General features: G+C 40.3%; 1 protein-coding gene across 1 annotated transcript in view; it reads left to right on the top strand.

The window, feature by feature from the left end:
* Window positions 1-12,584: 12,584 nt before the first annotated feature.
* LOC135096478 (ubiquitin carboxyl-terminal hydrolase 7-like) overlaps window positions 12,585-27,543 on the top strand; it is a 49,473-nt gene continuing 34,514 nt past the window's right edge. Inside the window, exons 1-5 of the mRNA XM_063997981.1 lie at window positions 12,585-13,205; window positions 14,612-14,901; window positions 20,673-20,894; window positions 24,130-24,402; window positions 26,633-26,751. Of these exons, the coding sequence (XP_063854051.1) occupies window positions 14,823-14,901; window positions 20,673-20,894; window positions 24,130-24,402; window positions 26,633-26,751 (693 nt within the window). The 5' untranslated portion in view covers window positions 12,585-13,205; window positions 14,612-14,822. The remainder of the gene's footprint in view (window positions 13,206-14,611; window positions 14,902-20,672; window positions 20,895-24,129; window positions 24,403-26,632; window positions 26,752-27,543) is intronic.

The raw sequence follows: 27,543 nt of genomic DNA, 5'->3' as shown, positions 1-27,543 counted from the left end.
GACTCCTCCCTAGCTGGCCTGTAGACTGTACATAAGGACTTTAAGAATACCTGAAATGCATTCCTTACCAACAGTGGTGAGAGGCAAGGGAGTGATATGCTGTGACCCTTTGAAAAGGAGCACATCAGGCTGCTGACTCATGTTGTGTATGTCATAAGGTCCAAGCCAGTCCTCCTCAAGCCGGGAACCTTTCCTTCTTTGCTTTTTATTATTCTTTACAAAAACATTTATTCCAATCTTAAAGTCAAGTGACTTGTATCCTTTAACTTTTCTCATTTCATAATATTTCTTTTGCTTAGCTTGTGCTTTAGCAATATGACTCAACTTTTTCTGTCATGTGACTGATTCTTGACTCTTTTGACTCTTCTGAGGGATTCATATTTGAGAATTCTAAAATATCAAAGCATATAAAATATCAAGCATCTTAGATAACTGTAAAAGTCAGTAGAAATGGAAAAGTCCTTGAAAATAAAATTGCATTAATTCACATCAAACCTTATAAATCTTCCAGTATTGCACAGGAGCATGCACAACTTTCTGGCCAAGTACTGCTGCCATCAGCTGCAGGAAATGCTTCTGTTGTCTTTGTCTTTCCAGAATCTGTAGCATCTGGGGAGGAGTGTGGAGAGGATACTTCCCCAACTACAGACCATGCTGGTGTGAGGCAGCAGCCTGATATGCTCCTTTCTGAAGGGTCACAGCATATCAGTCCCATGCCTGTCAGCACTGTCAGTAAGGAATGCATTTCAGGTATTCTAAAAGTCTCTGTGTGTGTAGAGTGTACTGTTATTATCTCTGTCTGTACTGTGCTCTGTAAACAGCATCATCCAACTCTTCTTTGCACCCTCCTATGTTTTTTATCCTTCTCTGTAACTTAACCTCAAGTTTCTTTTCTAACTGTTCTATTGCTCCAGTGATAAACAGTCACCATTCTCCTCCTGAGTCATGTTCCTCAAGGATCTGTCCTGTCACCCCCTCTTTCTGTTATTCATCAATAATCTAACCAAAACTCACTGTCATGTTCACTCCAATGCTGATCATATCACTCTGTATCTTTCTACATCTTTTTATAGATGTCCAAGCATTCAGGAAAGTAACAATTTGCACAGAGAAGCCACAGAATGCCTGACTTCTGATCTTTCTAAAATTTGTGATTGGGAGAAAGCAAAATTAAGTGTTGTTTAGTGCCTCAAAAACCCAAGTCCTCCATCTAACAAATAAACAACCTTCCAGATAACTATCCCCTTCTTCAGTGATTCTCAACTGTCCCCATCTTCTACACTGAACATCCTTGGTCTGTCCTTTACTAATAATCTAAACTGGAAACTTCACACCTCATCTCTAGCTAAAACAGCTTCTATGAAGTTAAGCATTCTGAGTCATCTCCACCAGTTTCCTTCATCCCCCCAGTTGCAAACTCTATACAGGGGCCTTATCCATCCATGTATGATGTATGCCTCATATATATGTGGATATTCCACTCATATTGCACATCTGAATAGGGTGGAATCAAAAGCATTTCATCTCAATTCCTCTAACTGACTGCCTTCAGCCACCTATGGAGGAGCCCTGAGGTGCCACTTGTAGATAAGTGGATCCTTATTAAGAGGATAAAGATTGTCCAGAAGTGTTAGTGTGATGTGGATCAAGAAAGTTCCAAAAGTCTCTTAGTTAAGACTCTCCCACAGACTTTTCCTGACACACTAAGCAAACTTACTCCCTATAACTTTTGCACATTTCTGCAACCCTTACCTTAATATAAACGTACAATAACTGCCTCCACCCACTCACCAGGTACTGCCTCTCCTCGTTTCCATGCCAGTTTACATAATTAAAACCATCCAGTCTGCTATCACTTCTCCATACTTTAACATCTGTGCAGTTACTCCATCAATGCCTGTCGCTTTGCCACACTTAAGCACAACTATTGTTTTCTTCATCTCCCTGACAATTTCTCTCTTTCTCTACCTGCTTCCATATACATGCTAGGTATTATTATTTCTTCTCCTGTCACCTCATTCATTTCACAATCAGTCTTTTCCACGTAACTTACACTTCTTTCTTGCTGCATACTGGAATTTTATACCCTCACTTTATTCTCACAATCCCATGCTCTTCTCCCCATCTCTTTCTTCACTTCCTTCCAGAAAAACTTATTGATTTATTTTACACTCAGCTTTCTACCAAACGTCACATCTTACTTTCTCTTATGAGTTCCTTTACTTTCATATTCCAAGACCTATACTTTAATTTCTCCTGATTTAAATTTCCTTTGACATATTTCTCATAGTCCCTCTTCTCTTCTATGGCCACCTCCATCTCTGCCATCCACCATGCATTTTTTTTACTCTTATCCCCAAGACTCCTTGCAGCTGCTTTGTAATTACCATATTACTGAATACTTTTAACATCTTGACCCTCTGATCCTGCCCCAACTGCCCCCTAACTTCTCTGTCTTTCACATTCCTCTCTACTACACCTCTTCCTGTCCACCTATTTAAATAACTTTCCACCAGTATGCATATCATCAAAGTATCTCTCATTTTCATCACAGCATAATGGTCTAACCAGATTTCCAGTTAACTCAGTGGGACACATCCATCAAACATCCTTTTCATGGTGGCATTTCCTTAATCTCTCAACTACTGCTAAACAGTCAGACTTTTCTGTTCACCATTTTCATCTCGATATCTCCTCTACATGAACCTGTGGATCATTCTATGCTGGAAGGTGTTTTTAGCACACAACCCTCAAATTCATGCATACATAACTGTCCCACCACAGATGTGTTCATTGCAACATGACTCACTCTCTTTACTGCACATACAGGAATGGGATATGTGAACCACTCAATCGCCTATTCATTTACATACATTTCATTTACTCGCTAACAATGTATGCATGGCACAATAATGCTAATTTTGGCTTGTTACTTTTTTTTTTTTTTTATGTAGGAAGGACACTGGCCAAGGGCAACAGAAATCTAATAAAAGAATATGCCCACTGAAATGGCAGTCCCATAAAAGGGTCAAAGCAGTGGTCAAAAATTGATGAATAAGTGTCTTGAAACCTCCCTCTTGAAGGAATTCAAGTCATAGGAAGGTGGAAATACAGAAGTAGGCAGGGAGTTCCAGAGTTTACCAGAAAAAGGGATGAATGATTGAGAATACTGGTTAACTCTTGTATTAGAGAGGTGGACAGAATAGGGGTGAGAGAAAGAAGAAAGTCTTGTGCACCGAGGCTGCGGAAGGAGGAGAGGCATGCAGTTAGCAAGATCAGAAGAGCAGTTAGCATGAAAATAGCGGTAGAAGACAGCTAGATATGCAACATTGCGGCGGTGTGAGAGAGGCTGAAGACAGTCAGTTAGAGGAGAGGAGTTGATGAGATGAAAAGCTTTTGATTCCACCCTGTCTAGAAGAGCAGTATGAGTGGAACCCACCCAGACATGTGAAGCATACTCCATATATGGACAGATAAGGCCCTTGTACAGAGTTAGCAGCTGGGGGGGGTGAGAAAAACTGGCAGAGACGTCTCAGAACACCTAACTTCATAGAAGCTGTTTTAGCTAGAGATGAGATGTGAAGTTTCCAGTTCAGATTATAAGTAAAGGACAGACCGAGGATGTTCAGTGTAGAAGAGGGGGACAGTTGAGTGTCCTTGAAGAAGAGGGGATAGTTGTCTGGAAGGTTGTGTTGAGTTGATAGATGGAGGAATTGAGTTTTTGAAGCATTGAACAATACCAAGTTTGCTCTGCCCCAATCAGAAATTTTTAGAAAGATCAGAAGTCAAGCGTTCTGTGGCTTCCCTGCATGATACGTTTACTTCCTACTTGACTTGGGCCAAGAATATGTTGTGTTGAGGACCAGAAACATGTTCATTACAGCATCACTCACTATCTTTATTGCACTTGCAGTAGTAAGGTATATAAAACATTAAATTCCCCATATATTCACACACAAACAATATCTCAATATGCCATAATAACACTCGTGCAGTCATGGTGCCATCACTATTTAAGGACCAAATATATGTTTATTACTTCATATTTGCTTACTTTTCTCTACACACAATATTTTTCACTACATATACAGTAAAATCCCTCTTATCCGGCATCAACAGGACCGCCGACATGCCGGATACTTGAATATTTCCGGATACTTGAATAGAAGTGAAATTATGTCCACAATCACCACCCTACACTCACGCATCTTACCATAACAAAGATCAGCTGATCACCGTGCCACGAGTCGCCACCCGCGCTGCCACCTCACACTCACCAACACACAATACTACTGTACTAACATTCTCTTTAATACTTTCCTCTTATAAATAAGTTGATGGGTTACAAAAATAAAGTACGTATACACTTATTTGCTTTATTCAATATTAGCCAACATGTATAGCATACTATAAAGATATGAAAATGTACCAGTGTTTGTGACACTTTTTCGCTCCCCACACCTCTCATTCAACACCCTCCAGGTCATCAACATCATCAGATTCTGTACTTGTTTGCCCCACTTCTTTTCCCTTACAAGCTACTTTAAAATGGTTTCTAATGTCTCCTTGTTTGCAGCTCCTTCTTCTTTGCAGCAAAAACTCATTCTCAATGCAGTGAAGGGTCATAACATCTCGGGTTGACGCACTTCCTCTTTTCTACAACTTTAGGCATGATGAAGGCGTCAGGCGATAAACAGTGCACATGCGGGACTGAGTCACTGAGTAAACACAGTGCAGTGGGCCGCGGGTGGCGTGAAGCAGTGCGCTCTGGTGGCAAGGGGACAAAGTATGCCTCGTGCAGGAATTTTAATCGATTTTATGAGTACACATTGATTTTTTATTGATTTTAAGGCTCGGGGAAAAATGTGCTGGATACTTGAAGCTGCCGGATGCTCAAATGCCGGATGAGAGGGATTTTACTGTACAACATTAAGATTCATACATTGTTCATAGCTATACACACTAAACAACCATACCTTCTCCAAAATCCTGTTGTAGACTGCCATGCCACACTGTTTCAGCAAGCTGTGCCATTGTCTAATCTGGTGTCATCCCAAACAGTGCTGCCAGAGAGCTCCGTGGAGCTTCAGCTACAAGTGACACTAAGAAATCGGCTAATCTTCCATGTAAATGGCTAAGAACACAGCTATTTATTTATTTTTTTCGTGCATCCATATATATATATATATATATATATATATATATATATATATATATATATATATATATATATATATATATATATATATATATATATATATATATATATATATATATATATATTGTTGCACACACACACACACACACACACACACACACACACACACAAGACCGGGGCACAAGGGAAAACATGGGCACTATTTCCTAGGTTTATTGACAAATCCTCTACAAGTACACTGCTTTACAAGTTCACAGGGGCACCACAAGTCTCCCAGGGCATGACAGGCACTCAACAGGCAGGGAAACACTTCCAAATCCAGCAGGCACGCGCTGGTTTCCTCTCAGGCCATGCATCTCCACTCTCTCCCTGCCTTCCCGCCTCTCCCAGTGCTGCCATCTCCAACAGTGCTGCCACCCGCACCCATACCCCTGGTGTAGCAATATATATATATATATGTATATATATATATATATATATATATATATATATATATATATATATATATATATATATATATATATATATATATATATATATATATATATATATATATATATATATATATTCTAAAGGATTGTTTTGGAAAGAGATATCCATATAATTTATACATGTGCTTTTTTTCTTACCCTTTAGTTTCATTATCTTGAAAGATGACACTGAGCACTTCATTGTCTTTTTCCTCTGCAGATGACGTTGAAGGTTTATCTACTGCAGTTGTCCTTGAATGTGAATACTTTTGCCTTGAGGCTACAAGATCCAGGACATGTGGGAGGTTATATGATATACATGTTTCTGACACCAGCTTCAGCCCATAGCGTTAATGGAGCAATGTATTAATGGTGTCTGTTTGCATTTTATTCCTCAACTTGCTCTTTATGAGGTTCATTTGACTGAAAACTCTCAATTTCTGCATTTGAGTGTAGTAAACTTAGAATTGTTAGAGCAGCAGATGACAGCTCCTGATAAAGCTTCACAGCAGGAGGCAGTAGGCACCTGCCAAAATGACAATTACCCCCAAGTGAGGTCTAAAGCACTGGATCAGGGGGTCCTTTGAAATTATTATTAAACCCGGTTGTGATCTCACTGAACATTTCTCTTTGTGTCTCACAACACAAAAGGGCAGTCACAGCCTGCCCTCTAAAGACAACTCTCTTCCTTCACACAAAACTACAAGCACCTAATAACACACACACACACACTTCACCCAAAATTCAAAATCATGGCGACTCCTACACCAGCCTCGGAGTCCCTACCTGTGGAGGGGACCACAAATGTCCCAGGTCGGACTGCTCTTCTGGTATCGGCCCTAAGTGTCTTGACACCCCCCCTCAACTTTTTCTTCATTAACTTCTGCAACATTCGCAGTCTTGGATCTAATTTTCAATCTGTAGAACACCACCTCTCCTCTTCTAAACCTCATCTTCCTTTCCTCATTGAAACTCAAGTGTCTGAGACAACTGACAGTAGACCCTTTTCTGTTCCCTCCTACTTTCTCTATCCTCATTTTCGATCCAAAGCTGGATGCAGCATTTATGTGCGCAACAACTTAACCTGATCTCATGCCCACACTTTTGAATCTTCCGAGTTTTCCACCATCTGGTTATGACTACAGAGTCATTCTCAAACTAAATTTATCTGTGCTGTATACCTCTCACCTAACTCCTCTGACTATAAGAAATTCTCTGACTATTTGACTTCCAAAGTGGAGCACATTCTGACTCTTCCCTTTTGCAGAGATCTCCATTCTTGGAGACTTCAGCATTCACCACCAGCTTTGGATTTCCTTTCTCTTCACTGACCATCCTGGTGAACTAGCCTTCAACTTTGCTATCCTCCATGACCTAGAGCAATTGGTGCAACACCTTACTTGTATTCCTGACCGTCTTGGAGATACGCCCAACATTCTTGACCTTTTCTTTACCTCAAATACTTCTGCTAATGCTGTCACCCTCTCTTCTCCGTTGGGCTCCTCCAATCACAATCTCATATCTGTATCTTGTCCTATCGCTCCAATCCCTCCTCAGGATCCCCCCTAAGCGAAGGTGCCTCTGGCATTTTGCCTCTGCTAGTTGGGGGAACCTGAGGAGGTATTTTGCTGATTTTCCTTGGAATGACTACTGCTTCCGTGTCAGAGACCCGTCTTTGTGTGCTGAGTGCATAACAGAGGTGATAGTGTCTGGCATGGAGGCGTACATTCCTCACTCATTTTCTAGACCTAAACCTTCCAAACTTGGTTTAACACAGCTTGTTCTCGTGCTATACATGATAGAGAGGTGGCCCACAAAAAGTACTTAAGCTTTCCATCACCAGAATCTCATGCACTTTATATTTCTGCTCAGAACCATGCCAAGATTGTTCTCCAACTAGCCAAAAACTCCTTCATTAATTGAAAGTGTCAAAATCTTTCAAGATCTAACTCCTCTCATGACTTCTGGCATCTATGCAAAAACATTCCCAATAACTTTGCTTCTTCTTCTTTCCCTCATTTATTTCAGCCAGATGGCACCACTGCTATCACATATATTTCTAAAGCTGAACTCTTCTCTCAAACTTTTGCTAAAAACTCTACTTTGGACGATTCTGGGCTTGTTCCTCCCTCTCCTCCACCCTCTGACTACTTCATACTACCTATTGAAATTCTTTGCAATGATGTTTTCCATGCCCTCGCTGGCCTAAACCCTCAGAAAGTTTATGGACCTGATGGGGTCCTTCCTATTATTCTCCGAAACTGTGCCTCCGTGCTTGCACCTTGCTTAGTCAAACTCTTTCAGCTCTGTCTGTCAACATCTACCTTTCCTTCATGCTGGAAGTTTGTCTACATTCAGCCTGTTCTTATAAAGGGTGACCGTTCTAATCCCTCAAACTATCGTCCTATTGCTTTAATTTCCTGCCTATCTAAAGTTTTTGAATCTATCTTCAACAGGAAGATTCTTAAACTTCTATCACTTCACAACCTTCTATCTGATCGCCAGTATGGGTTCCGTCAAGGCCGCTCTACTGGTGATCTTCTGGCTGTCCTTACTAAGTTGGTCATCCTCTTTTAGAGATTTTGGCAAAACTTTTGCAGTTGCCTTGAACATATCAAAAGCTTTTGATAGAGTCTGGCACAAAGCTTTGATTTCCAAACTACCCTCCTACGGCTTCTATCCTTCTCTCTGTAACTTCATTTCAAGTTTCCTTTCTGACCGTTCTATTGCTGCTGTGGTAGACGGTCACTGCTTTTCTCCTAAATCTATTAATAGTGGTGTTCTTCAGGGTTCTGTCCTGTCACCTACTTTCTTCCTATTATTCACCAATGATCTTCTAAACCAAACTTCCTGTCCTATCCACTCCTACGCTGATGATACCACCCTGCATTTTTCCACGTCTTTTCATAGACGTCCAACCCTTCAGGAAGTAAACATTTCACGCAAGGAAGTCACAGAACGCCTGACTTCTGCTCTCTCTAAAATTTCTGATTGGGACAGAGCAAACTTAGCATTGTTCAATGTCTCAAAAACTCAATTCCTCCATCTATCAACTCAACACAACCTTCCAGACAACTATCCCCTCTTCTTCAATGACACTCAACTGTCCCCCTCTTCAACACTGAACATCCTCGGTCTGTCCTTTACTTATAATCTAAACTGGAAACTTCACATCTCATCTCTAGCTAAAACAGCTTCTATAAAGTTAGGTGTTATGAGACGTCTCCACCAGTTTTTCTCACCCCCCAGCTGCTAACTCTGTACAGGGGCCTTATCTGTCCATGTATGTAGTATGCTTCACATGTCTGGTGGGGTTCCACTCATACTGCTCTTCTAGACAGGGTGGAATCAAAAGCTTTTCGTCTCATCAACTCCTCTCCTCTAACTGACTGTCTTCAGCCTCTCTCTCATCGCCGCAGTGTTGCATCTCTTGCTATCTTCTATCACTATTTTCATGCTAACTGCTCTTTTAATCTTGCTAACTGCATGCCTCCCCTCCTCCCGCGGCCTCGCTGCACAACACTTTCTTCATTCTCTCACTCCTCTTCTGTCCACCTCTCTAACGCAAGAGTTAACCAGTATTCCTAATCATTTATCTCATTCTCTGGTAAACTCTGTAATTCCCTGCCTGCTTCTGTATTTCCACTTTCCTATGACTTGAATTCTATCAAGAGAGAGGTTTCAAGACACTTATCCTTCAAATTTTGACCACCATTTCGGACCCTATTCGGGACCGGCATCTCAGTGGGCTTTTTTTTTTTTTTTTTTCTATTATTAGATTTTTGTTGCCCTTGGCCGGTGTCCCCTCCTACACACACACACACACACACACATATATATATATATATATATATATATATATATATATATATATATATATATATATATATATATATATATATATATATATATATATATATATATATATATATATATATATATATCTTATATACTTATTATCAATACTTATTAACATCCATGAAAACCCCAATAATTTCCACCAAAGCTACTTAAACTAGTGTCCATCATGTAATCTCCACATGCCCCTCTCAGATAACTTATTTCCGCCGCACACACTTCTGACTATTTTCTTGGGAAGTAGGGGACAATTTGTAATAGTTTCCCCAAAAATCTTCCCACTCCACACTACTCTTCTCATTTAAACCACGCGCGCTTTACGCTTTTTTTTTATTTCATTTATTTATACATTTTTGTTATTATTATTATCATTCTTCTTCTTCTTCTTCTTCTTCTTCTTCTTCTTCTTATTATTATTATTATTATTATTACTATTTTTATAATTATTATTTATTTATTTATTTATGGAAAAGGAGACGTAAAGCGCGCGTGGTTTAAATAAGAGTGGTGTGGAGTGGTAAGATTTTTTGGGAAAATAATACAGATTGTTCCCTACCGTGCATCGCGATACAATACCACGATACAGTACATGCCTAACTCTCTCTGTACATCTACATACATTTCACACTTCCATGACCTGCAAGTAGGTATGGGGTGGCCTATCTTTCCATATTAGCCCCCTTGCTAGCCTTTACCAATACAGTGTTTGGCTCATACACTGACAGCTGGCTCTTCCAACAGCAGTCATCACCACACATACAAACACCTCTTTGGTTAAAACATTGCTAATAACAAAACCGCCAAATCATCAATACAATCTTGAAAACTCCAATATATATTTCACTGCAGCCCGTTAAACTGGCACTGGAATCCTAAAAAAAAAACCTTGAAAACCCCAATATTTTTTACTACAGCCTCTTAAACCATCAATAATATCACAATACTATCTTGAAAACGCTAATAACTTCCACTACATCCATAAAAATCCTGATTACCTCCATTACAGACTGTCAAATCATCAATAATGCAGCAAAAATACCCTTGAAAACTCCAGTATCTTTCATTGCAGACTTCAAGATCATTCATAAATCAAGAAATCAGCCTTGGAAACCCCATCATCTTCCATTACAGCCTGTTAAACTATTACTGGCACCTTGAGAACCCCAGTGTAATACCTAATGACTGCTTGATCGTTGTCATGAAGTTTCTCTTCTGTTATATCTTTCTCAAGTTATTTATGAATCATTAGGCGCTTCCCTCTGCCAGTTTTACCAGTCAACCCTCTTAAAGCGAGAATGATGACTCCCAGTAGTGCCAATTTAAAGGATAACTAAAGGAAACAAACATTGGTAGTAGTATAAGTAAGCTGAGTCAGGCTCCCCCAGTCTCCATATTCTGGTCTATCCTCTCTTATGCAAAAGCGAGAATGGCTGAGTGGTCCCTGTGTTCCCAATTTACAGGCTAACTGAAGGAAGGAAACGCGCACTGGCAGCATTTTAAGATTTAGCAGAGTCAGGTTCCTCATCTTCAATTTACTAGTTTACTATAGTTAGCCTTCTCTTGTTCAAAGCGAGAATGGCTGAGTGGGCCACTTTTAAGGCTGACTAAGGAAAAATTAACATATATTGACCTAAGAACATAAAAATATAAGACAATAAGGGAAGCTGCTGGAAGCCATCGGGCCTAAACTTGGCAATCCATGTATGAGACATGCCTGCCTGTTTCCACCAGTCATCATCCATGAATTTGTCTAATCATCTTTAAAAGTTTCCTAATGACTCAGCAATAACAATCTGGTTACTGAGTATACGAGTATTTCACCGAACCACCATTCTATTTTAGAATCACCTCTTTCCTATCTCTTTTGAAAATATTCATCAAGCTTCCGCTCATTATTTCTTGTCCTATCCTGATTGCTAACCGTGAGGATTTTGCTTAGGTCACCCTTGTTATATCTCATACACATCGATTTGTCACATTTCCCCTTCACTCTATTGTATTTCTGCTCCTACAACATCTGGTAATGCACTCCACTACCATGAACGAATTTCCTATGAAAGAATTCGAGCATGAGGACTAAACTGTTTTATCTCGACTTCTTTTCATTAACATGCTTTTCTGGAAGGTTGTAGTTTTCAAGAGTGAATGAGTTGTGCTTCTAAGAGAGAGAGAGAGAGAGAGAGTGGGGGGATCCTGTGTGTGTATGAAATGGGAAGGAAAGAGAAGGCCATTTATAGATAGAATAACGATTCCCGACTAATTATTAAACTCAAATTGATATAATTGTAGTTTTGATAGTGTTTTCACGATTCTGGTGATAGTTAATGTTCCATTGAAAGTTATTAAGCTTTAACCAGGGTGTTTTGAAGATCCTAATGATAGTTTAACAGGCTCCAGTGGAAGTTATGGCGGCTTTCAAGGGCGTTGTCATGAGTCTAATAGTTTAACAAGCCCTACTGAAAGTTATTCATAGATTTGCCAGGATGTTTTCATTATTCCAGTGGTAGTTAAACAGTCTCCAGTGGAAGCTACAGGAGTTTCATGATTCTTGTGATAGTTTCAAGTACTTTTAATCCTTACACTCATTAACTCAGAACATATTTTTTTTCTAATCAACAATATTATCAATGCCAATTATAGAAAAAGCAGGACTATTATCGGAAATAACTTAAGCCTTATACCATATCTATGAAGGACTACGGAAAGGACAATCGCGTAGGTACACTTCCCTAAGGTACATATTGCGTCAAAGGTTAAAAAAAAAAAAAACTGAATACCGTTGTCTATCTCGTAAACAAGTGTTAAGATATCACAGTGCATTATTGACAGTTCTAATTTTTCTCAACTTATTTAGAAGTAGTTTGTGGACCACATATAGATCAAGAATGACCAAAATACAACATTTGCCGGCATCCATCACTCCCAGCAGGTCACTCACCACATAACACACCGTAGTTCCCTTAAAATATAGTTATCTACAAGCTGACTGATTGGAAATATGTAGGTATATTTCCTACATGAATTACCGCCTGTAGACCAGAAGGCTTCTTGCAGCTTCCCTTATTGCGTTCCTATGACGAGACAGTCAGACGGGGACATTTAAATTTCGCGGGACGGGACGCCTGTTTCCCCCAAAACCCCCACATGTCTTATTTCCATCCCCAATACTTCCCCAGACGCCCTCCCCTGCTGATATAACCCAGTCATAAACCCTCAAAAAGCCTCTGGCACCTTCAAAAAGACCCAAGACTCGGTAGATGTCACGAAAAAAAATCGACCGTGTGTTAGTGCAAAGTTAGAGCGCCATTTTGCTGAACCGTTGTTCCAGTAATACAGTGGCTTCACAAAACACGCCTGCCATCCACCACCGGAGCGATAACCCAGCGTGCCCCTTGTGGGAGAATAAAGACCAATATTAACTCCGTGGTTCTGAAGGGTCAAGAAGACTGTAAAAACCCGGAAAGTCCACAAAATCGGCAAAGTTTGGGGTGTTTCTGAAGAAGTCGAGCGGGAGTGGGTGATGGCTTAGTGGTGGGTTACCTGAGTCACTGGCTTGTTTACACCTGGCCTGAGCTGACCCGCGGCTTACCTATGCCTCCCCTGTACGGCACGTGACTCCCCCAGGGTGCTGCCAGGCCCGGTGGTTGTTCATTAAGGTGGAAAGTCTTTTGTTCAGCGTCTGTATGGTGGTCTTGTTGCCCCTGGTGACGGGGGTGGAGGTGAGTGCTGCTGGTGTTATCACTGCTACTACTACTGCTGCTGTTACTGTTACTGCTGCTGTTGTCTGCTTATTGTTGATTTATTACGGTTTTTCTGCGGAGCGGCTTGTTAGGTTAGGTTACGTTAGGTTAGGGTACGTTACTTAGTCTAATCTGTCGACTTTTACTGTTTCTACTAGTATTGTGCTACTACTATTACTACCAGCACCATTTTTATTTTTGTAGCCTTATTACGGTTTTTCTGTGGCGAGGCTTGTTACGTTACACTAGATTAGGGTGCCTTACTTAGAATGACTTGCTTACGTTTACTATTACTACTACTACTACTACTACTACTACTACTACTGTTGCAATTGGTGGCTTGTTAGGTTCGGATGCATTGCTTGCCTAACCTGACAATGACTACTACTACTACTACTACTACTACTACTACTACTACTACTACTACTACTACTACTACTCCTACTACTACTACTACTACTACTTTGCTGATGCCGTTTCCTTTGTTACTGTTATTTTAGTGGTAGGTTGTTTGGTTAGGGGAGGTTTAGTTTGGTTAGGTCAAGTTTGGTTAGGTTAGGTTTGGTTAGGTTTGGTTAGGTTAGGTTAGGTTTGGTTAGGTTAAGTTATCATAGGTTAATTTGTAGTTATGTTAAGTAAAGTGATCAGATTTAACCTAACCTAACCTTTCTTCCTCATCTTTTGCCTTCTGTCTTGTCTTTGCATCTTCTAGTCACTCATTACAAGCCTTCCATGCATCCAGGAACCTTTTAGGGCATGCCATCCAACATTTTCCTTCACACACACACACACACACACACACACACACACACACACACACACACACACACACACACACACACACGATATACTCGACTGACGTTTTTACCTTAACCTAACCTTTGGCTGGTAAATTTGCAGGTTCATACAATACACACATTTTTGCCTCTTGTATATTGTGAGATGAGGGAAGGAAATGCATTGTCATATTTATCATCTCTCTGGGTCCCAAAATTCATGTAGTGCTCGCCTGAGTCTTGATTTTTTACTAAAGTGAATTTGCAGTTTCATACAGTACGTGCATTTTGAGGCTGGGACTCTGAAATGCTGTTCTCTCTCGGCTGTTGTCCAAGGCCACAGAGATGATTAGCCAGATTCTCCTGTCAGTATTACAGAAATCTTGTTAATCTATCACTAGAACTGTAAAAATATCCTTAAAGAGCCTTGTAACCACAGAAAATCTCTCTCTCTCTCTCTCTCTCTCTCTCTCTCTCTCTCTCTCTCTCTCTCTCTCTCTCTCTCTCTCTCTCTCTCTCTCTCTCTCTCTCTCTCTCACTGATCCTTACATTTCTCCCTCTGTCTCTCTCCCTTACCAATCCTCACTTCTCTCTCTCTCTCTCCCTCAGGTAACCAGCAGAGATTGGGCGGATAGCAAGCAAACACGCACTCAAGATCCCCGTGTCTGGTAAGAACGGCTGCCCCGGGAGTCGTGACCGCAGCGGCAAACGGTCCAATAAGACTACTGGAGGAGGGGCAGGAGGAGGAGCCCTCCCCCCGGCCCCCCCACACAGCCCCCCTCAGCCACAGCCTCGTCCCCCCCCCGCCCTCACCACCGCCATGAACCACATCACACAGGAGGAGCCCCCCCCACCCACCTCCGACAAGGACCTCCTCGAATTGATGGACACGCAGGAGGGTGAGTGTGTGTGTGTGTGTGTGTGTGTGTGTGTGTGTGTGTGTGTGTGTGTGTGTGTGTGTGTGTGTGTGTGTGTGTGTGTGTGTGTGTGTGTGTGTGTGTGTGTGTGTGTGTGTGTGTGTGTGTGTGTGTGTGTCAGTGGGGTTAGGTTAGTGATTCTCTCTCTCTCTCTCTCTCTCTGTCTCTCAGGTGTATTGGGAAAGGTGAGGAATGCTTTTATATATATATATATATATATATATATATATATATATATATATATATATATATATATATATATATATATATATATATATATATATATATATATATATATATATCTTTTTTTCTTTTTTTTTTATATACCAAGCATAACTATCCTGCACCTTTCCACATCTTTTTGGAGACGTCAGGAAGTAAACAGCTCACGCAGGGAAGCCACAGAACGCCTGACTTCTGATCTCTCTAGAATATCTGATTGGGGCAGAGCAGACTTAGTATTGTTCAATGCCTCAAAAACTCAATTCCTCCATCTATCAACTCAACACAACCTTCCAGACAACTGTCCCCTCTTCAGTGACACACAGTTGTCCCTCTCTTCCACACTGAACATCCTCGGTCTGACCTTTACTTATAATCTAAACTGGAAACTCCACATCTCATCTCTAGCTAAAACAGCTTCTATGAAGTTAGGTATTCTGAGTTGTCTCCAGTTTTTCTCACTGCCAAGCTGCTAACTCTGTACAGGGCCTTATCTGTCCATGTATTTAGTATGCTTCACATGTGTGGGGGGCTTCCACTCATACCGCTCTTCTGGACAGGGTGGAATCAAAAGCTTTTCATCTCATCAACTCCTCTCCTCTCACTGACTGTCTTCAGCCTCTCTCTCATCGCCGCAGTGTTGTATCTCTTGCTATCTTCTACTGCTATTTTCATGCTAACTGCTCTTCTGATCTTGCAAACTGCATTCCTTCCTTCCTCCCGTGGCCTCGCTGCACAACACTTTCTTCTTTCCCTCACCCCTGTTTTGTCCACCTCAGATGTGAGAGTTAACTGGTATTCTCATTCATCCCTTTCTCTGATAAACTCTGGAATTTCCTGCCTGCTTCTGTATTTCCTCCTTCCTATGACTTGAACTCTTTCAAAAGGGAGGTTTCATGACACATCCCGTATTTTTGATTGACACTTCTCGACTCTGTTCAGGAACTGGCACCTCAGTGGGCTTTTTTTTTTTCTCTCTCTCTCCATGGTCAGTGCCCTTCCTGCATAAAAAAATCTAATCCAACCTGATGTAACCTAACCTAATGTAATCTAACCCAACCCATCTTGACAACTTTTTTTTAATAATTTTTCATGTAATGTGCATTGGGTAAGGACAGTAAAAAGAGAGAAAAAGGCCCATTAAGGTGTCAGTCCCAATGAAAGCTCAAAAATGTCTTGAAACCTTTACTTTTTGTGGTGAGGTTAGGGTGGGTTGGGTTAGGTTAGGATAGGTTAAGTTAGGTTAGGGTAATTTGGGTTGAGTTAGGTTAGGCAAGGTTAGATCAAAAACCCTTTCTCAAACCCCATAACAGAACACACTCACTTATCCTGAGCATGAACACTCAAAATTATTTCCCACACACTAAAATTCTCTCTCTCTCTCTCTCTCTCTCTCTCTCTCTCTCTCTCTCTCTCTCTCTCTCTCTCTCTCTCTCTCTCTCTCTCTCTCTCTCTCTCTCTCTCTCTCTCTTCTTCCGTACTCTATTTCATTTATATTTTGTTTGGCTTCCTCTCTCTCTCTCTCTCTCTCTCTCTCTCTCTCTCTCTCTCTCTCTCTCTCTCTCTCTCTCTCTCTCTCTCTCTCTCCTCTCTCTCTCTCTCTCTCTCTCTCTCTCTCTCTCTCTCTCTCTCTCTCTCTTCCACTTCCTTTACTTAGTTTACAAGGGTGTTTTCATGATTCTAGTGATGGGTACTGGGTTTACAAGAGTTTTCATGGTTCTAGTGATGAGTACTGGGGTTTTCAAGGATGTTCTAGTGGCCGTTTGGGTTCTAGTGGCCATTTGGGTGTTGCTGCATTAAGGCTAAAGGAGCCGAATGTTTGGCAGTGTGCCCTCCTTTGTGTATTCTCATCCCTGGGCCAAACAGTCACCTTGTTTAGTCATTGTCAGAAGTTTAGTAAAGGTTCCTGCACTGTCCCCACCTCACTCCTTGGCCCGTGTCCAGAAATGCTCTGCTCTCTCACCAAGACTGTTTACAAAGACCACAGAGATGATTAGCTGGGTTCTCAAGAGTGTTTCTGCTATTCACAATGTAGAAATCTTGTTGATCTGTTGCTAGAACCATAAAAACACCCTTAAAAACATGTGTCACTTCAAGTAGAGCCTTTGGAAAGTAGTGAAGGTTCTCAAGAGTCTTTTTCCTGTTAATAATTTAGAGATCTTGTTAATCTGTCACAAGAACCATTAAATTATCCTTGAAAATCTCTGTAACGTAACCACCACTATTTTCAGATATCACTTAGTCATGAAAACACTTTGAAAATATCTAACTTTAACAAGACCCTGTTGTGGTATCATAGGAATCATGAAAACACCCTTGAAAACTCTTTAAGCCTTCACTGCAATTATGAAAACACCCTTGAAAACCCAAATGACTTTCACTAGAGCCTGTTAAAACTGTCACTGCAATTATGAAAACACCCTTGAAACCCAAATGACTTTCACTAGAGCCTGTTAAACTGTCACTGCAATCATGAAAATACCCTTGAAAACCCAAATAACTTCCATCAGGGTCCCTTAAGAACCCAAACTTCCACCGAAGCCTTTTAAAAGATGCATAAGGTTCCAGAATATTTGAAAATTATACAGTTACTTTGGTATCTGCTCAGCTGCCTGCCTCATAAAACCTGACACCTTGTAGATGCCTTGCAAAATAGAGGACTTGGGTTTAGATACAGTAAACAGAGTGAAAGTGAGTGTTAATAGAATAGAAGGTAGGGACTAAGACAGGCTGGGAAATAGATTACAGGAATTGATGTGAGAAGTTGATAGAATAGAGAAGGGAAAGAGATTAGAGATGTATTGTTTCTGTCACATACCTGGAATTGATGAGAGGTGATAGAGGCAAGAAAGAGAGAGAGAGAGTGAGAGGTGTTTTTAGACAGAAGAGTGCACAAAACATTAAATAAAAAAAAAAAGAAAGGAAGTAAATAAGAATTGTTGTTTAATATTTGTTGCCATGTTTGTGTTGTTCTTGGTTTTCATTGTTTTGTTTCCTGTGGTGTGTCTGTGGTGGTGTGGAGTCAGAGGATACCACTTGCAAGGCTTCTCTCTCTCTCTCTCTCTCTCTCTCTCTCTCTCTCTCTCTCTCTCTCTCTCTCTCTCTCTCTCTCTCTCTCTCTCTCTCTCTCTCTCTCTCTCTCTCTCTCTCTCTCTCTCTCTCTCTCTCTCTCCTTCCAAGCAAAAAGAAAGAGGGAATTTAACATTATATAATATTAACCACATGCAATACATTTTGATCACACACACACACACACACACACACACACACACACACACACACACACACACACACACACACACACACACAAAGAATGGACTTATTTTGGCATGATTTTCCCTTAGTAAGCCTTGCAACTCTCAGAACACATGCCTTCCTCTAGAGAGAGAGAGCGAGAGAGAGAGAGAGAGAGAGAGAGAGAGAGAGAGAGAGAGAGAGAGAGAGAGAGAGAGAGAGAGAGGGCATCTATTTGGCTCCTGTTACTGCCTTGCCTCTGTCAGTGTCTGAGGGGCTGGCCTTGCATTCACCTTGTTTCTTTCACTTCTAACAGGCTGTAGTGGAAGGTGTTGGCAGTTTTGAAGTGTTAAATAGTTCCAGTGGTGGTGTTTGTGTTTTCAAGAGTATTTTTTTGTGGTTCTAATGGTGTTGCTTGAGGTTCTAGTGATAATGATGAGGTTTTCAAGGATATTTTCCTGGTTTTAGTGGTTGTTTAAGTCTCTAGTGGGAGTTATTCAAGTGATTTTGTGGCTCTAATGGATGTTACTAAGGTTTTCAAGGGTGTTTTCAAGGGTCTAGTGATGTCATTGGGATTTTCAAGGGTGTTTTTATGGTTGTAATTGTGGTTTGAGAGGTTTTAGTGGTGGTGTTTGGGTTTTTGAGGGTGTTTTCATGGTTCTAGTGATGTCATTGGGGTTTTCAAGGGTGTTTTCATATTTCCATTGATAGTTTGACAGGCAGAGTTTGATCTTTTCTAGGCAAAAAAAAAAAAAAAAAAATGTAAGAGAATATTTGATGAAATAGGTATTTAAAAGTCATAGATCACTGTTAGAAATTGCCTGGATGATTCAAGAGACTAACATGATAAGTAAGTATTTGAAAAGTCCTGGGTTGTGGTGTGGCAAGTGGCAGTCCCTAAGTGGAGTGTGACATCATAAAAAAAACACAGGGCGGCTTTGGTTTGTGATGGTTTGTGTGGTGGTCCCTGTACAGTGGACAAAAGAAGAATCAAACACCTAAATGCACTAACCATTGCAAAACATCAGTGCAATGTGGACTGTGAGAATGACTGCAAGGATACAGGGGCACTCCCTACTACATGAGACTGAAGCTACTAAATTTGCATTCCTAAGAGAGACGTAGGTTAAGAGGGGATCTGATGGAGGTCTTCAAAAGTGGTACAGGGGACGTAACAAGGGTGACAGACGGCAGATTCATTAAACATTTGGGAGGTAAGCCTCTGAAACGTAATCCGAATGTTGGGCACCAAACCACGAAAGGGCTGTGTGGATTAATTAAACACACATGCCACGATTCCAGAGAAGTTTGCTGATAGTGTTGGCAGTCTTGAGGTTCTAGGGTTGGCTGTCCTGAGTGGTAGTACAAAATATATAAAACACAACCACAACAACAACAACGTAAATAACTATGTTTACAAGGTGTGATTAATTTTCGTTCATTGCAAAGAAAATGAATAAGAAACATTGAAAAGAAAATGTAAAGTTTGAAAATTGATATTATACACAACGTTGGAGTTATTATAGCAGTCACAATTTTCTCCATGCCCCACAATAGATTATGGAGATTTTTATAGGAAACCGTGTGAGGGTGCGTCTTTTTATTTTACTGGAATTACTGATTACATTAGAACAGCTACAACATGCAGCCACTCCCTCTTCCATGTGGATCAGGTGTGTGTGCAGCAGGGTCACCACTAACTCATTCAGTTGCACTCTTAAAAGGCTGAAATAATGTGATTAAATCTTTGAATTAGAGTAATAAAAAACACAAATTTTGTTATTGAATATATTTGTACAGTTGCAATACTTACGGTGAATCGGAGAATAAAACCTTTCCAAGTAGGATTATGCTATGCTTTCAGAAGGCATCTGGCTCCCGATGCTTTCTCGCCCCAATTCTAATAATGTCCTCAGGTCACGGCACTCTCCTGAATGTTTGGGACTCTAGTGTATTTGATGAATCGTCTTTTCGTGATTTGGGTTATTACACTGCCAGTAACCTGAATGTTTAATGAATCAACCATAAGAAGAAATCTGTAGTATAGTGCTTTTGACCTTTCTTTCAGGACTTATTATATATTTTTTAGCTCTTTTTGTTGCCCTTGCCTTGCACCCCTTGCATAAAAAAAAGCGTAGGTTAAGTTAGTTTAGGTGGAGATGGAAGAGAAGGACGAGCAGGAGAAGGAATAATTTTGTGTCTAAATAGGTTAATTAGGTGGAGGTGGAAGAGAAGAAGGAGGAAGAGGAGGAGGAATATTTTCTGTATGTACATTAATCCATTTTCTCTAATTTCAGAGGAAGTGTGTGAGGAGGGAGGTGGGGATGGAGGTGGTGGGGAGGATGGAGGTGGAGGTGGAGGTGGAGGTGGAGGTGATGGAAGAGGAGGAGGAGGAGGAGGAGGAGGAGGTGGAGGTGGAGGAGGAGTGCCGCTAGCAGAGGGAGGCGAGGAGGAGCAGATGAATGGAGACACACAAGAGGTTTCATCCACCACGGCTATCGACAGTGATGTGGAAGAAGGTGAGAGTATGCATCCACACCTTATATCCTTTCCTGCTCTACAAATGTCTCTCACAACCACACCTGTTCATCCCTATCATATCTACTGTCTTTCATTCACATCTCTGCTCACTCCTATCATGTTATTCTTCCTTCTTCAGTACACATCTTTTATCGTTGTCATATCTTCTTGTATAGCTGTCTTGTGTCCACACCTCTGTTCAACCTTTTCATATCTACTTGCCTTAAGTCGCGGTTACACTAGTCAACAGGAACCTTGATCTACACAGTTGAGTTGGATTTTGTCCCAAGTTCTGACGAAATCCAACTCTATTGGTAGTGGGGCGAGAGTTTCAAGAAGATGGTTCTATTTGAAGGAAGAGGGTCCAAAGGAAGACAACTGAAGAATGGTATTATATGACAATGAAATTTATAATGTTTATAAAGATAAACACTTTAGCACATTAAAGTATTGTTGACAACCTATTGAAATACACTTAAAGTATTATCTTATTAAATATCATTAATCACCCGATCTTCATTTGACTATTGCTGTTTTGGGGCCATTTCTGGAAACACCACTGAATACTCTTCTCTGTGGAGTGGCCTGGTGACCTTATTTGCTCGCTATTAGAAAAGTGAGAAACCAGGAAGTTTTGTGGGACATCAGACATGGAAATTATTCTCCTGCGACATCCTGTGGTAGTTGTAAAATCCTTGCTTGTCCTCCAGACACAACTCTTTCTCCAGGTTGTTGTACAGTGTAGACACTTCTGTTTTGTGGTCATCCATGGCTTCACCCAGTATCTTATATATTTTTTTTTTTGAGGCGTTAATCAAGGCCATCATATAGTGGAACCAGACTAATTTGGTACCCGAGGTGTTGGCTCTATCTTTCTGCGCTGTTGCCACCTGACCTGGCAATGGCCAGCAAGGCACGGCCTGGGGTACTCACTCGTCAAGGACACTGGGGCGGCAGTGCCACATGGCCTGTATGCATTGTTAACTATATCGGAAGATATACAGTGTCGTTGTTCCATAGTCAGATCAAAACCCATTAAAAAAACATGCTGTTGTATATAACAACTTAAAATTTTGAACAATTAAGGCAAAGGATGACAGTATGAGCGAGAGAGAGAGATGTGTTCCTGTGCCTGTTGACTTGTGAACGTGACACCAGTGTGGGATAGGAATAACCAACACCCCAAGTACCAGATTTAGTCTCGTTCCACAATGGTAGCAAGCACATTGGTAGTGACGCACATGTTAAAAATGTTGCCGTCCATTGTGGCAGTTGTTGTGTCGCTGTTATAAAGACACATAATTGTCTCAAAAGAAATGTTTGGATTTCCTGGAACTCGTCTAACCATTTGCTCAAAATTATGGATGGATGCATGCTTTTACCTCCAGCCTTAAGGTTGGAGCCTAAAGTTTCTGTTGGCTAGTGTAACCATGGCTTTACAGACAACCTCTTGAATCTAATCTCTTCACACTGTCTGTTCATGTGATTTGTGGTCCTCTCATTACACTTATCATATTTAATCCAGCTCTCTGTTCATCCTAAAAATTTTATGTTCATTAGTCAAAGACACAACATAATTAACAGTACCAGAAGTGATGCATGAAGTCTTTACAAACATCTACAAGAAAGTTATGTGTGAAAAAAAAGAATGTTTGCATTTTTTTTTCCAGTTTAAAGATTGGGTGTGGCTGTATAACACATAAAGATGTCTCAGAGTGATTGGTGGTTAGGGAAAGGTGTGCCAAGTGGCTGCCTTAATCTCCATGTGTTCTTATTATTCAGTTATTATGTTATATATTCAAGTTTTAATTATATCAGTATAAACATTCCAGTGTCTTGCATATTAACCCTGTGTACTTGGTTAAAAGATACAAGGTTTTCATTGGTTAAAAGATACAAGGTTTTCATTGGTTAAAAGATACAAGGTTTTCATTGGTTAAAAGATACAAGGTTTTCATTGGTTAAAAGATACAAGGTTTTCATTGGTTAAAAGATACAAGGTTTTCATTGGTTAAAAGATACAAGGTTTTCATTGGTTAAAAGATACAAGGTTTTCATTGGTTAAAAGATACAAGGTTTTCATTGGTTAAAAGATACAAGGTTTTCATTGGTTAAAAGATACAAGGTTTTCATTGGTTAAAAGATACAAGGTTTTCATTGGTTAAAAGATACAAGGTTTTCATTGGTTAAAAGATACAAGGTTTTCATTGGTTAAAAGATACAAGGTTTTCATTGGTTAAAAGATACAAGGTTTTCATTGGTTAAAAGATACAAGGTTTTCATTGGTTAAAAGATACAAGGTTTTCATTGGTTAAAAGATACAAGGTTTTCATTGGTTAAAAGATACAAAAGTTTTCAGACTGTGATTAACCCTACGACTTATTTGACCCACCTTTGCCAAATAACCAATCGCTCTGAAACACCTTTACTTCCTCTACAGCCACATCCAATCTTAAAACTAGGTAGAAATTGGAAAATGTATTCTTTTTAATTCCTCTTCCTTCTTGTAGATGCTTATAAAGGTTCCATGCATTGCTTCAGGAGTGGCTAATTGTTTGGTATTGCAGTGAAAGGGCCAAGAGATGTTTACTCCCCTGCCATCCTGTTGTTTGTCTTGGTGGTCATGACAGTCAGACAGTCAGGATGTTTTGTCTCTGGGGAAGCATTACTATTAAGATATAACAAGGGTGATGTAAGCAAAATTCTCAGGATCAGTAATCAGGTCAGGACAAAAAATAGCAAGTTCAGGATTGATAAAGTTAGATTTTAGAAAGAGATAGGAAGGAATTGGCACTGAAATAGACACTGAGTAGTGGATGACTGGAGTCATTAGGAAACTTTGAAAGATGATCAGATGAGTTTATGGATGAGGATGGTGGAAGTTAGGTTACAAGCCCAACACTTAGCATAGATTAGGTTCAGTTACATTAGGTTACCAGCCCCTCACACAAGTTAGGTTTGGTTAGGTTAGATTACAAGCCCAACACTTAGCATAGGTTAGGTCTGGTTGTAAGCTTCTAACACTTATAGATTAGGCTAGGTTAGGTTAAGTTAGGTAAGGTTATCAGCCTGTCACACTTATAGGTTAGGTTAGGCTAAGTTAGGTCACAAGTCCCCAACACTGCATAGGTTGGGTTAGGTTAAGTTAGGTTAGCACCCCCTCACAGTCAGCACAGCCACAGCACAGAGATCTGAGCCGCATAGCCTGAGTCTCACCCTCTGGTCGCCCCACAGATGATGCGCGCTCCGAGGCAACTTTCCAATTCCACGTGAAGGACTTCAGCAAACTCAAGGACACTCTCCTCTCGCCACCCTGCTCAGTCCGCAGTCTGCCCTGGAAGATCATGGTGATGCCACGAACTAGCTCCGCACAGGACCGCTCCCAGAGGTGCCTTGGCTTCTTCTTGCAGTGCAATGGCCAGTCACAGTCCACCTCCTGGTCCTGCAATGCTGTGGCTGACCTCAGGCTTCTGTCAGTGAAGGAGGGACAGGAGCCCTTCACCAGAAGTAAGTGTGGTGGTCTTATCTCTGTCAGGAAAGGGAAGGCTGAGGGAAGAAATCTTGTGTTGTGTTTGACCGAGAATAAGTTAAGTTTTGTGGTGTTTCATCAGGAGTAAGTTTTGTTTTCCTGTCTCTTCTTGCTTTCAGATGTTGTCCCACTGAGAGAAATTGTTTTGTTTGACTGGGAGTAAAATTGTTCCTTGTCTCTGTCAGGGAAGGGAAGGCTGGGGAGAGAAATATTGCATTGTTTTGACCAGGAGTTAGTGTAGTTTTTCTGTCTCCTTCACTTTAGAAAGAAATTTTGTGTTACTTGACTCAGAGTAAGTGTGCTGGTCTTGTCTCTGTCAGGAAAGGGAAGGTTGGAGGGAAAAATCTTGGTGCTGTTTGACCAGGAGTAAGTGTGTTTCTCGTCTCCTTATGCTGTCTTTGCCACACTGAGAGGAAGCATGTTGGTATGATGTTGCCTTCATGATGTGAGAAACTGTTTGACTAAATGATTCTTGGATGTGAGAAACTGTTTAGATGTGAGAAAATGATGGATTAAATAATTCTTTGATGTGGTAAATAATGGACTAAAAATAGTGGACAAAATAATTCTTGGATGTGGGAAAATAATTGGATGTGAGAAAATGTTTGTATGTGAGAAAATGATGGCTTAAATAATTCTTTGATGTGGTAAATTGTTTGAATGATTCTTGAAATGAAAAAAGAAAAACAATACTAAAATTTCCAGTGGAATGCAGTCACCTTATTCTTGCTTTCAGAAATTCAACTTACACAATTTTTTTTCAGTTATTGTACAAGAAAACTCAAAGATAAAAGATTAATTCTGATTCCCATAGCATTTTCTCAAGCTTAGTCAAAGATTAATTTCTAGTATAACATTGAAAAAAGATTCCATTGGTGACTAAAGGATTGATTTGTGAGTGTCTTTTACTTTACATCAATACAAAACATTAAAAAAAAAGTTAGTCTCAAGTCATTCACAGGTAATTTTGTACAAGACAACTAAAACAAAGGTTAACTCAGGCTGTTGTGGCATTTGCTCAAACATAATGAAAGATCTGGTTCAAGTATGGTATTAAGAGACTCCTGATAACTTAAGTGGCTACCTTTCATCAGTGTAATTCTTGGGTCAGTCATGGGAAGTAGGAGGTGTTGTACTGTCAGTTGAGGTGCTAAGTGTTGGAAGACAAATCATCAACACAAGATTTGGAGTTACTGGTGTTTGAAGTATCTCAGTGTCAATTCCTTAACTGAGGGTGAATAACAAAATGTTTTCAGATATTTTAGTGTGAATATTTGCTTATTTTTTAACAATACAGTAATTAATTCCATGAACTTAACTTTTTCTAATCAATACATGCAAGTGAAGAAATTTTTTTGGAGGAAAGTGTCTTAAAAGTAAATTATTATTTTTCACATGAATGTCTCTAAATCAGAAAAAAAAAGTTATTACTATTTCACTGCTAAGTAACTATACTGAAATGCAGGATGTAAACTCAGTGAATCATGAAATTGTTGAAGTTCAGGCATGATGATCAATAGTGAAGCATGTCATCACTGGGATCAAGTTCTTTTCCTTCGACAACAGTGCCTTGAGCCAGTGTCAGCTGTTCATGGAATGGTTTGTTAAACTGTTGGGATGTAGCTCTTCAATACAGCAATGTCAGCAAGCCTCTGTAGATTCAATGATCCACGTACAAATACTAATATGACGTGCTCTCATCTGATTGGCTGTGGCATCAGAGTGCAACCGGGGATATCACATTCACCTCTCTTACAGTATACATTCAGTGCCTTCCAGATATGATAAAGTTTTGAGTGCTGAGTTAGTAGACTACTATACTCACAGGGATCTTGGACCATGTTGTAAGGGCAAAAACAATGAAACGTTTGGTGACATGAAGATAATGAATGGCCAGTAGCATGCCCTGGCAGGTCCAACTCAGACCTGCCGAAAATGTAGATTCACTTGTCCACTAAATGCCTCAGTTGTCCAAAGGTTAGACTTGGAACAGATAGATGGACTTTTAATCTTGTACATTGTCCTCCCCTGTACTCGGAGAAATCCAGCATTTGTTTACATTAATTGTCCAAAGGTTAAACATATACCTGGCCCTTTATTCCCATACATTGTCCTTTCCTCTACTCTCAGAAATCCAGCATTTGTTTATGTTAATTGTCCAGAGTTTAGAGTTTTATCCCTGTACACTGTACCTTCTTGTACTTTCAGAAATCCAGCACTTGTTCTTCAGCAAAGAGAACGACTGGGGATTTTCCAACTTCATGGCATGGAATGACGTCCTGGACCCAGAGAAAGGCTACATCAAGGACGACAGCATCACTTTGGAGGTTTGTGTGTCATACTTATGTTATCTTTCCTTACCAATACTTCCTGATTCCTCCTACTTGTGTTTTTCCCCTCCCAATGCTCTCTGACAGTTGTGGTTACCTTTTTGATAGCAATCACTGTATTTGGTTGCAGGGAGACAAGATAGAGAACAGGTTAATTTCCTTCCTTCCTTCCTTCCTTCCTTCCTTCCTTCCTTCCTTGGTCTTTGACAGCATCACTCAGGAGATTCATGTGTCTGCGTAGTTGTGTTCTCTCCTTCCCAGTACTCTGTGACAGCTGTGGTGTCCCCTTGCTGGCTTTCATTGTAAAAAACTGGTTGCTCAGACACAGAAAATAGGGAAGACAAGAAACACAAAAGATATGTAACAGAAGAGACACAGAAGATTAGAAACAAGAGACACATGATAGGGAACTAGAGACACAGAAGATAGGGAACAAGAGACACCAAAGATAAGAACAAGAGACAGAAAATAAGGAAAAGAAGAGACACAGAAGATAGGGAACAAGAGACACAGAAGATGGAACAAGAGACAGAAGATTGGGAACAGAATATATTTTTCTTTTCTTCCTTGTCCTCAAACAGCTGTGGTTGCATAGACTTAGAAGATAGGGAACAAGTTAATGTTATCTTATGTACATGACATGAAGATTTGTGTAGCAGTGAATGGGTGTGCTGTAGGGAGTGTAGTGGGTGAAGAAGTGTTTGAACAGAAGCAGCAGATAGAGAAGAAAATAATTTTGTCTTTTGGCTAGAGAACTAAGAGAGTATTGCAACAGTGTCCTTAACCTCT

The sequence above is a fragment of the Scylla paramamosain genome, unplaced genomic scaffold (genome assembly GCF_035594125.1).
Source record: "Scylla paramamosain isolate STU-SP2022 unplaced genomic scaffold, ASM3559412v1 Contig4, whole genome shotgun sequence".
NCBI lineage: Eukaryota > Metazoa > Arthropoda > Malacostraca > Decapoda > Portunidae > Scylla > Scylla paramamosain.
The sequence above is the reverse complement of the archived record's forward strand: the minus strand, read 5'-3'. Positions and strand labels throughout refer to the sequence as shown.